This window comes from Syzygium oleosum, unplaced genomic scaffold (genome assembly GCF_021117445.2).
Source record: "Syzygium oleosum isolate NSW1041296 unplaced genomic scaffold, Sole_v2.1 Sole_v2.24, whole genome shotgun sequence".
Taxonomy (NCBI): Eukaryota; Viridiplantae; Streptophyta; class Magnoliopsida; order Myrtales; family Myrtaceae; genus Syzygium; species Syzygium oleosum.
Window position 1 is genome coordinate 5,816,734 of NW_026607508.1, and position 12,619 is coordinate 5,829,352.

A 12,619-nucleotide genomic window follows, 5' to 3' on the forward strand; every position below is an offset into this window, starting at 1 on the left:
AAGCCTGATAGATAGATTTATTTCCACGTGTGCGGTTGCGGATTAGGAAATTTTCCGCAATCGATCACATCTTGAAAAATATTAGATATCTTAAATATCTTGGACAATCGATCACATCTTGAAAAAAATTAGATATCTTAAATATCTTGGATATATTCAAAAGATTTTGAAAATTCTAAATTCTATCCAAATTTGAAAAGTAATAGATATTCAAGATTTCAAAAAAGGAAATAAAATCCTAATTGAAATAATGCTTATTATCCAAATATGCAAAATTAGATATCAATAAGCACAAATTAGGCAACCAAATATTCGAATCAAATCGGGATATGATAATTACCTGATTTGCAGATTTCTTTCCTAATTTGAATCTGTAGCGGATCGGGATTGCGGATCGGCGGTGCGTCGGGAGCGGCGGCGTGACGTCGGGAACAGTGGCGGCTAGCGACGGTGACATGACGGGAACGGCGGCGCGGCGGGCGCCTCCGGGCAGCGGCCAACAGGCGGGGACGGGCGACTCTCCGGCGGTTATGCAGCGAACAGCGGCAGCACAGGCAGTGGGCTAACGGCGGTGCAAGCGGCTCCATTGGCGAGCGGCGGTGCGGGCGGCTCCCGGGCCGCGAGCGGTGGTGCAGGAGCGGCTCTCCGCGGCCGTGGTGAAAGCGGCAGCGTTGACACGAGCGGCGGAGCGAGGGACGTCCAAAGCGGCGGTGGCACCGCGCGGCGGTGTTGTGCGGCGAGGCGGCAGCGGCGAGGCGTGCGCGCAGCGGTGGCACACGACGGGGAGAGCGGCGCGCAGCGGCGGGGAGGCGGCGGCGCGGCGGTGGCACGCGGCGGGGCAGAGGCGGGAGGAGAGGACGGAGGCTGCGAGGCGGGCGGTGCCGCAGCGGGCATGCGATGGGCGAGAGCGGAGCGGCTTCCGGCGTAGTGCGGCGAGCGGTGGCGCAGCGGGCGTGCGGTGCGGCGCGGCGGGCGGTCTCCTCCTCTCTCTCTCTCACTCTTCTCAAAATTCTCTCGTATGTCTCTCTAAAAATCCGATCTGAAAAATTATGAGAGCCTCTCCCCCAATTATGAGACATAAACATATATTTATAATGTAAACCTAGATCAATTAGCCGGGCTTTCTAGTCCTAATGGGCTTAGGTTTAGGCTTTAATTTAATTCTAAGTGGGTTGAATTAATTTGGGCTTTTCTTTAATTAAGCATAATGGGCTAATTTAAGCTCAAATTAAGACAACCAAGCCCTTTTGTGTGTGATTTTCGGCCCATGCTTTCCGAGTGAGCCGAGTCTCGTTCGGTGCCCGAGCTCGATTTACGTGATGAATTTTAAGCTCGCTTACCACCGCCGATCCGATGCGAAATGCAGTTAATCTATATGAACCTAAACTTTATGCTATGTGATTTGTAATATTTTTGTTCAGGGATTAAAATTTAATCCCTAATTTTCTATGCAATTAATCACTAAATGATGCGCCGAAATTTAGGTGTCAACATCATGGTTGAAAGTCGGTTCACGATCGAGTTCTTTGGTCGCGCGAATTGAAATCCCTAATTAGCCTTTCCCTAACGGTTAGTATTCCCGAAGTGATCAATTCTGGGCAAGATCTAATTACAAGCACGTCCATAAACTATTCATTTCATAAATCCCAAGTGGTTCGGATTTTAGAATGTCACAACTCTTCCCCCCTTATAAAAATTTCGTCCTCGAAATTTACAAATCAAACTAACTACTCAAGCAAATGTGGGTATTGACGTTGCATTTGCTCTTCACTTTCCCACGTCGCTCCTTCTGTCCCATGATGTTCCCAAACAACCTTGACCATCGCATTTGCTCTTCACTTTCCCACGTCGCTTCTTCTGTCCCATGATGTTCCCAAACAATCTTGACCATCGGGATCGTCTTGCTCCTTAGAACCCGTTCTTTCCGATCTTCGATCCTTACTGGTCTCTCGACATACGACACCCTGTCATCGACTTCTATCTCCTCATAACTCAACACGTGAGTTGGGTCCGGTTCATATTTTCTCAACATCGATACGTGGAACACATTATGCACTTGTGACAAATTTGGCGGAAGTGCAAGGCGATAAGCTAAATCTCCAATCCTTTCTAAAACCTCAAAGGGTCCCACGTACCTCGGACTCAACTTCCCTTTCTTACCAAATCTGAACAGTCCTCTCATGGGCGATACCTTAAGGAATACGTGATCCCCTACCTGAAACTCCAAAGGTCTTCGCCTTCTGTCTGCATAATTCTTTTGACGGCTTTGAGCTGTTTTTAGCCTCTCACGAATTACCTTAACAGCCTCAACCGACTGCTGAACTAATTCTAGCCCGGTTATACTTCTTTCTCCTACTTCGTCCCAACATACAGGCGTCCTACATGCTCTGCCATACAGTGCTTCAAAGGGCACCATTCCGATGCTCTGCTGAAAACTATTATTATACGCAAATTCTGCTAAGGGCAATTGCTCTTCCCACTTACCTTGAAAATCCAATGCACATGCCCTAAGCATATCCTCTAAAGTTTGAATCGTCCTCTCAGACTGGCCATCCGTTTGTGGATGGTAAGCTGTACTAAACTGCAGCTTTGATCTTAATGCCGTCTGCAGACTTTTCCAAAAATTGGCGGTAAACCTAGGATCACGATCTGAGGTAATCGTCACTGGTACCCCATGCAAACGAACTATCTATTGCACATACAACTCAGCATATCGATCTAATGCGAAGTCCTTTCGCACAGCCAAAAAGTGTGCTGACTTTGTCAATCTGTCGACAATCACCCAAATAGTATCATGGCCTCTTTGGTTCCTTGGTAATCCCGTCACAAAGTCCATAGTTATATGTTCCCATTTTCATTCTGAGATTTCCAAAGGTCGCAATAATCCACTGGGCTTACAATGTTGCGCCTTTATTTGCTGGCACGTCAGACACTTGGCTACATGCCTGGCTATGTCCACCTTCATGCCATTCCACCAATAATACTGCCTCAAATTCTGATATATTTTGGTACTACCTAGATGGATGCTATAACTACTACGTTGTGCTTCTGACAAAATTTCTTCCTTAAGTTCCGCATCGTCAGGTACACATAACCGTCCACGGAACTTCAATATCCCGTCTTTGGATATTTGGAAGTCCAGCTTTCTCTTGGTATCATCTATCTTTAGAATCCTTTGGATTTCTTGATCCGTAGACTGTAGAGTCTTAATCTTAGCTTGGATCTTTGGTTCAATCCTTAGCTTGGCTAGCAAGCTCGAGACTTGACTTACTTCGAATCTAAACTTCGAGTCTCGCACTTTTTCCAACAAAGCCCATTCCTTAACCATCAAGTGTGCGATGCTTGACTTCCGACTCAATGCATCGGCTACCCGGTTGGCCTTCCCGGGATGATATAATATATCACAATCGTAATCCTTCAATAACTCCATCCACCGACGCTGCCTCATATTTAACTCTTTTTGAGAAAACAGATATTTAAGGCTCTGGTGATCTGTATATATCTGAAATTTCTCTCCGTATAGATAATGTCGCCAAATCTTAAGGGCGAATACTATAGCGGCTAAGTCCAAATCATGCGTCGGGTAGTTTAGCTCATGCGGTCTTAACTGTCTTGACGCGTAGGCCACTACTTGTCCATTTTGCATGAGTATACACCCCAGTCCTTTCAACGACGCATCGCTATAAATTTCGTATCCTCTGGGTCCTGATGGAATAGATTGACACCGGTGCCGTTGTCAATCTATGTTTTAATTCCTGAAAACTCCTTTCACATTAGTCGGTCCATTCAAACCTTGTTTCCTTTTTCAACAAATGTGTCAACGGTGTCGCTATTGCCGAAAACCCTTCCACGAAACGTCGGTAATATCCTGCCAAACCCAGAAAGCTTCGAACCTCTGTTACCGTCGTCGGTCTTAGCCACTTCATTACGGCCTCAATCTTCGTTGGATCCACTGAAATTCCTTTCCCAGAGATCACGTGTCCGAGAAATGCTACTCGATTGAGCCAGAACTCGCACTTACTAAACTTAGCATACAGTGCGTTCTCTCTTAAAGTCTGCAAAACTTTACTCAAGTGAAACTCATGCTCCTCTAGGCTCTTCGAGTACACCAGTATGTCGTCTATGAAAACGATCACAAATTGATCTAAGAACTCCTTGAACACCCGATTCATTAAGTCCATAAAGGCAGCAGGGGCGTTCGTCAATCCGAACAGCATTACCCTAAATTCATAATGTCCATATCTCGTCCTAAATGTCGTCTTCGGTATATCCTCCTTCCTAATCGTCAATTGATTATATCCCGTTCTCAAATCAATTTTAGAAAACACCGAAGCCCCTTGTAATTGATCAAACAAATCATCAATCCTCGACAGGGGATACTTATTTTTTATTGTCACCTGATTTAGCTGCCTGTAGTCAATACATAACCTCAACGATTCATCTTTCTTCCTCACAAATAAAACTGGCACTCCCCACGGAGACACACTAGGACAAATAAATCCTTTGTCTAATAATTCTTGCATTTGCACCTTTAACTCCGTTAACTCCGATAACGACATTCTATAAGGTGCCTTCGAGATTGGCTCAGTCCCAGGAGCCAACTCGATTACAAACTCTACTTCTCTTTCTGGTGACAATCCCGGCAATTCCTGAGGAAAAACATAAGGATAATCGCACACCACGGCTACGTCCTCTAGCCTCGGCTCTTCAGCCGTCGAATCAACTACAGCTGCTAGAAATCCTTGACACCCTTCGTTCAACAACTTAGTCATTTCTAGCGACGAAATCCATGGGATCAAGGGTCCCCCTCGATTTCCCACAAACTTGAATTCCGGATGTCCAACAGGATTAAATTGGATCACCTTGTTACTACAATCCATCACGGCCCTCTGCTTAGACAGCCAATCCATACCCACTATCACATCAAAATCATACATAGCTAGAACCGCTAAATCAATCCTTTCCTCCCTATCTCCAATCACAATCTTACAATTCGGGCACCCCAACGAGACTAGCATCTTATCATTCAAGGGAGTCATAACACACAATACAACATCAAGTAACTGCGATTCGATACCAGTCAACTCAACAAATTGCTCAGATATAAATAAATGTGACGCCCCGGGGTCAAATAAAGCGTACGCAGCATGATCGCACAGAGAAACCGTACCTGTGACAACCCCTGGCTCGTTCTCAATCTCTCTTCTGGCCATAGCGTACACCCGTCCTTGCGCCTGTGGCCTATTCTGATTAGCTGTCTGGGCAGCTCCAGTTTGGTTCCCGTTCCGGGGTGGCGACAACGCAGGCGATCTATTCTGCCTGAGGTTCGGGCAAAACCTTATGTGATGACCAAATCTACCACATTCGAAATATGCTCCGCCCCTGGTTGGACAAGGTCCATTTCCATGTCTTTCTCCACACACTCGACATGGACCATTCTGATTACGGGCCGATTTCCCTATATTCCTTATAGCAGGAGGGACAAAACGTCGATTACCCGTTATCGGCCTCTTTCCTAATTGTCGGTTGTCCCTACCCTAGGCAAATCTCGACCCAGAAGCGGCGGTCCTATCCGCCAAGTCCCGCTCAATTGCTTGAGCCTTATCATAGATCTCATTATACTCTCTTAAATTCAATGAAATCATTTGGCTACGAAGGTCCGGTTTCAAACCGTCTCGGAACCTCCGAGCTCTATCCAACGGGTCCTCAACCATCTTCGGGGCGAACTTAGACAATCGAGCAAATTCAACCTCGTACTAATCTACTGTTCTCTGCCCCTGACGTAGCCTCATAAACTCAGACAATTTCTATTTCCGGGCACTCTCAGAAAAATATTTACCATTAAAGGTTTCTACAAACATCGCCCAAGTCTAGGCGGTACCAGCCGGGAATATCCTTCCTCTAGTAACTTTCCACCAATCATTTGCATTTCCTTGCAATTGATATACTGCTAATATCACTTTCTCCTCGTTTGTACATCCCAGTACTTCAAAAGCCATTTCTAATTCCTCCACCCACAGCGATGCACCCTCAAGATCGCCTCTACCATCAAACTTAGGAGGCTTTAACTTCAGAAACTGCTCGACTAATTGGTACATTTGCCTATTCGCATTCACCTGCCCCTGCCCTTGATTCCCATTATTATTATTGGCAGCAGCGGCCACAGCGGCCTCGGCAGCTTGGGCAATAGTGGCAGCTCGTTCCGAGAGTCTGCCGTCCTATCAGATTACCAATTTCTTCTAGGGTCCTCATGACCACATCCATTCTAGGATCTCCTGCAGGTCGGGCTCGTGAGCTGGACGGACCCCCAGTTCCTCTACCTCACAAACTCATCCTAACGATTTCTACCACTCAACTACTTGCTATAATTCCACTCAGGAATTAGAAACCTAGGACAACTATACCAGTCTAGTCCTAGGCAGTGAATTAACACAATAATTCACTCAGCAGGTAATCAATCACCACAGCACAAGGCCACAATCAATAGGGTCTGTGCACTTACCTCAGGTCCAGACGCACCTGCATTTCAATCGTCATAACAATCAATTCACTCAACAATCACAACAAACAATTTGGAGGCACGCGTAACTCATTCCACTCTATGACTCACTAAGGTCTCCCTAGATGACTACCCCAGGGTCTTCACTCCTTATCACTCCAGGCTTCGACCAACTTAGATCGAGCTATCCTCGCTCTGATACCAAATCAAACCGTGATGTCACGCCCCGAACCCCATCGAGCTCGTGGCATCCCTCTTTGGTTGCGATAGCGCGACGTCCCAGGAAACGTCGCCGATCCAGATCAACACATTAGAGACTTATATCAACCAGCTAAAGCCACAAATACCCGGACAACAACAACTGGGGTAAAAGGGAGAATAAACATATCCATCATATACAATCCATCTCCTATACATGCACACCGTACTATCAACTACACACCACCGATGTCAAAAAGATCGATAGCCTGGGTACCTTATCTCCAAAAATGGTATACTTCAAAAAGCCTATATTTAGCCCCTACACTAGCCCCTACGCCCTCGAGACGGCGTCCACTCTGAATCCGACTCCTCGACACCTGAATCTGAATCCCCTGAATTGCCTGCTCCTCTGAGGACTCCGGCTCGTCCTCGATCTCAATCGGGTTGTCTATGTCACCCGACTCCACTGGAACCTCGACCCGCTCCTCTTCAACTGGCTCCTCATCCGACTCGTCCTCTGGTACAAACTCGGGATTGTACTCTGGCTCGTACACGGGTGCGTTCTCTGGTTCTTCGTCGGGCTCATCATCAGGCTCTACTTCTGGGGCCTCTTCAGGTTCTGCTTCAGGGTCTTCTTCTTCTTCTTCTGGTTCTTCCTCTGGTATCATCTCGAGATCCACCTCCATCGGATCATACCCCGCCTGGGATTCTTCCGGCTCCGGTTCATGCTCGGCTCCCGAGGGCTCAGGTGCTGCAGGCGCAGGCTGAAGTCCGGACTGCACTAGACTAGTCTCTAAACTAGTCATCTCGCCATCAGGAGGGGGTATGGCTGATGGATCCCAATCCCCAACTCCATCAAAGGGGACATCGAAGCCACGGACGGGGCCAAACTCATCTACCCCGTCCCTGAACATCCAGGCTGTGTATGTGTGGGCCTGCCAGAGGGGTAGACCTATATCTACCCAGACTACAGTGGTATGCTTCACCCAGGTCATATTATCATCTATAGGGTATTCTACAATATCGTGGTCGGTATGCATAGGAATCCCAAAATGCTGCGGCGGCGGTGGCGAAAGATTCATGGCTCAGGCCGGGGTTCTGAAATTGTTGGTTGAAACAATCATGAGATCACATCTCAATAAGTACACACCCTAAACCCCACCTAGGCTATCACGTACCTCCAGACAATCACAAACACAATCACACTCAGCCATCACATAACAGGCACACAATTTATACTTACCTGGGCCTTTCCTGCGTGCAACCTGCACATTAGCCACAATAGCACAATTTCCAATTACATGCACATCCTAATTGTATTTCACGCATTCGTTCCTGCCTCATCACATTCTTTTCACCCAACTCGCCAGTGACCCGCGTAATGGTACCGGCCCAGGTTCACTGCGACTAACTCATATTTTCCACTCAACTCGCCAGTGACCCGCGTAATGGTACCGCCTGAGGTTCACTGTGACCATCTCATATTACAACACTTCGTGGCCCGCGTAATGGTACCGCCTCAGGCCGTGTATCTTGCCCGCGTAATGGTACCGCCTCAGGCTCAACACCCACCACCTACGACACAACCCGCATAATGGTACCGCCTCAGGTTGGCCATCCTTCGGTAATACCGGGCATCGTCCCGCGTAATGGTACCGCCTCAGGACGGATCAATTCCCCACGTAATGGTACCGCCTCAGGGATTTCCGTAACCACACATACCGCATCACACACGATTTCTCACTCGTTCACTTGCTCGACGCCATCATGCCAATATCTTAGCCAATCACACTTGGCCCGTGCACGCACCAACCTACACACATTTCTCATGCTCAATCAACACTTAATCGTGGCCAATTACCAATTAAATCAATTCAGCCCATGCGCGCACATAATAGCCCACATTTAAATCAATCAGCTCACGATTCAACAAACACACAAGGCCACTAACGGGCCCACAATCACAGCCAATATCGTGAGCATAAATTCGGCATTTCTAAACTCATTTCACGTCATAACAAGCATCACAATCCAACCACCATACAACGCACCAAACCGACACCCTTTGCCCTTAAATCGAACCATATGCTCGTCAATACGAGTCCCAATTTCCAACATTCAATTCGGCGTTAATTCAGTCCCGACACATCACAAATTCAGCCTCAAATCAGCCCATATCAGTCTCCAATTCAGTCCACTAATTTAATCTCTAAACAGCCCCTAATCTAATTAAATCCGCCCATAATTACGTTTATCGATACCCGACACCCTAAATAGGGTTTAAAGGGCAACTTACACGAACTCTAGGCTAGCTCGGCTAGAGTGAAAAGGGGGCGGTAGGCCGGTGGCCTCTCAGTGGCGTGCGGCGGCGGCTAGCGACTCGGCGGCGGCAACGGCAGCTGCACGGCGGCTAGTGGCTCGGCGGCGGCAACGGCAGCTGGACGGCGGCTGGCTGGACGGCGGCTGCACAGGACAAGATGGGGATGATGGTGGCTCGGTGAGAGGGACAACAGGGGAGAGAGAGGGACGGTAGGGTGAGCGGCTGGGCTAGGCGAGCGGGCACGGCGGGCGGTGAGCTGCTCCGGCTGGACGGGAGGGCGGCGACGGTTGCCGGCCTTGGCTGGCGGCGACGGTCACGATGGAGAGGGGGGGTGATCGGCCGGGACGGAGAGAGAGAGAAAGAGAGATGCCGAGAGTGAGAGAGTGAGGAGAGAGAAAACTTTGGATTAAATAGTCCAAAGTCAATTATTGGTGCCAAAAGACCATCATGCCCTTCTCTCTAAAACCCAATCAATGGTCAAGAGTCGATCTTATCTTAAGATCGACGGTCCGGATTAATCCTGACAAAAAATATCCAGGGGCAAAGTTGGAATTTCACAAAATTCCCAAGGGAAAAATTGTCCAAAAATTCCTATTTCTAATGCTAGGGCGAAATGACCAAAATGCCCTTCCCCAAATACATTGGCCTTAACAAACTTCCAGAGGTAAAATGGTCATTTTCCATTTCTCGCCGAAATTCAATTTTTCTGAAGGATTCGGGCAAATCCGAGGCTACCCGAGCAAATGACAACATCGTCCAAATAATCTGTCGTGACTTTCTAAATTTCTAATGCCCAACTTGGTCTCTAATTAATGACTAAGTTCTAAATAACGTAACTTGCGCATATCTCATACTAACGGGTGGCTTTTGGGGAAATTCGCATTATTGACCCGTGGCCGATACTAAATCAAGCCACATTCAAGTTCACTCGGGTCGTGACAACTTCTGTTGTCACTTAATCGCGAGGATCGATCGCTAGTTCCGATGGGCATGATCGTTTGGTATAGGTTTAAGGTCATTCGTCAGTTCATTTCGTGGTCAAGCGGAATCACCCGCGATTCACTCGTATGACAATGGCGAACTGATCCCTAGCTATCCTTGGATCGGCCTACATTAGCTCAAAATGTCACCCCGACAGTTTTCATGGTCGAAAGTCGGTTCACGATCGAGTTCTTTGGTCGCGCGAATTTAAATCCCTAATTAGCCTTTCCCTAACGGTTAGTATTTCCGAAGTGATCAATTCCGGGCGAGATCTAACTACAAGCACGTCCATAAACTATTCATTTCATAAATCCCAAGTGGTTCGGATTTCAGAATGTCACAGAATCTCTTTGTTGAGTCAAACCTTTCATGTTGTTGTTGTTCTTGTGGTTACTTGTCGTCTTTGTACCGAATCAAAAAGGAATTAATTGAAAGAAGAACATATTCAAAAGAAAAAAAGGCTAGCTACTTAATCTGCGCTCTGAGCAGGGTTCTTAAAGCATATTCACACCTACGAATTATTGTCCCGACCTTACCCTCGCGGGTGCACCACCTAGGGGTTCAGCTAATCGATTATTAAGCATAGGCTTAACTTGTGCTCTCTCAAGCCCATACCAATTCACGACTTAAGGTTCAAGTTCTTAACATGCAAAGTCATTTCAATTATGAGTCGCCACTAAACTATTTTTGGTGGGTCGATTAGAAACCCAAGTAAAGTATGGGGAGAATTACTCTACTCCTATGAACCAGAGATTAAGGATTCGAGGACTTGATTACGCTAGATTATTCTAATGCCCTTTCGGTACCTTTTTCTTTTATTTCAAAAAAATGTTTGCAGACAGCTTGGATTGATTTTAAACCTATCTACTAACATATGAGGTGATCATGTAGGTACGCAGCCGTTAATGTAACACCCAATAATTAAAGCAATGAATAAATTACAAAGGCAATGGAGGAATTTACTTACCTCGAAGCAACGTAAGCATTTGCAATGTCAGCTAGAAAATCACATCATCACCCTAAATATGATTTCTAATTAACATGCAATTCACTTAGTTTCTTTTTAGGGTTTTTTGTTATTTAGTGAAAACTAAACTTTATGCAATGCATGCTACTAGTCTAACATGACATGCGACATACGATTTACCTAAATATCCTAATTCTAATGACGATTAAATGGACTATTCTAATATGATGGACAAATAAGACCTAATTCTAATGACGGGAAAAATCATTATGGACCTATCCTAATATGACACACAATTTCATGATCCTAACATACAATCACTAAATGACATGTAAGCAATGACACGGCAAGTTATGAATGACGTGGTAAGATGATAATGCGACATAGCATACGTGACACACAGTAATGACATGGTAGTGACGATGCAAGCATGATCCAATTAATCTATATGACATGCACATGATACTTTTTTTGTATTTTTTTTATTGAAATTCGAAATTATAAAATAATGAAAATTTATTGTCTAGTGCAAGATATTATCCAATTCATTTTAGGAATTAAACTAGGCCAAACCCTAATTTAAATTGGAATGTTATCTTGACTAGATAAACTCTAACCTAGAATGCAATCTATCTAGAGAGGAAAGATTCTAACCTATATTTTAATTTATTATGAAAGATTATCTAAAATCTATTTAAACAGGCAATGTTATCTATTAAAATTTACCTTGATCCTATCTAATCTTTTTTGGAATTTTTGTTTTTGGTAACATAGAATCAAATCAAAATAAAGATCAAACCAAAATCAAAGATAGCATCCAATGACCCAAGATATCATCCATATCCGTTTAGATTTGGAAAGTAAATTGACAAATCGTATCCTGGGCATGAGCATCAGATTGGACAATTTTTCGTGCAGTCACGAATCACATCTCGAGCATGAGATCGGACTGACGACCAATTTTCCGTGCAATCGAGAATCATATCTCGAGCGAGAGATCGGATTGACGATTTTCCGTGCAATCGCGAGTCTTATTTCGAGCACGAAATCTTACTGGCGATCATATGCACGTTGTGAAATTAGGAAAATATCCAAATTCACAGATTTCGAAAAGATTTTTGGATGTGAGAATATCGATATACATCTAATTGAGATCACAGTAAACTCAAATTAGACTACTTAATATATCGAAACTGAATCCAATAACATATTACCTAATTCGAAATAATGCACGGATGACGTTTCTGAATTTGAACGACGGATGGCTTGAGCTCAGTGACTGGCGGTGGTGAGGATAGCTGTGATTTGGTCTCGGCTATGTGGTGTCTCGGCCAAAGCTCGCGGTGCGCGGCGGTGCTTGGGGATTCTCCGTAAAATCTACAAACAAAGTCCAAATTTGGTGAAGAAATGGAGTAATGCAACAGCGACCAGCGGGATTTCGTCCGGACTGGTAAGTTTGCTGGGACCGCTCGCGGAAGTTGCTGGAACTTAACGATGAACGTCGGGCTCGTGGCGCATCTGGACAGCAGCTTCGTGGCCGAAGTCCCCCTTCTTCTGTGTAAAACACCTCAGTTTATAATCGGCAAAAGAACACTACAAGTGCCATAACTTGTGTACGGCGCTCACTCTGGTGCCATAAGTTTTTTTTGGA

At 45.7% G+C, this 12,619-nt stretch overlaps 1 protein-coding gene across 1 annotated transcript; it reads right to left on the minus strand.

The window, feature by feature from the left end:
• Positions 1-528: 528 nt before the first annotated feature.
• On the minus strand, positions 529-894 carry LOC130134848 (proline-rich receptor-like protein kinase PERK2). Its single transcript, XM_056302590.1, has one exon. It carries the CDS (start codon positions 892-894, stop codon positions 529-531), a length of 366 nt encoding a protein of 121 aa, XP_056158565.1.
• Between the last annotated feature and the right edge of the window lie 11,725 nt (positions 895-12,619).

Excerpts from the sequence above, each read along its gene's own strand:
- LOC130134848 (XM_056302590.1), bottom strand. The coding sequence starts at position 894 with ATGCCCGCTGCGGCACCGCCCGCCTCGCAGCCTCCGTCCTCTCCTCCC.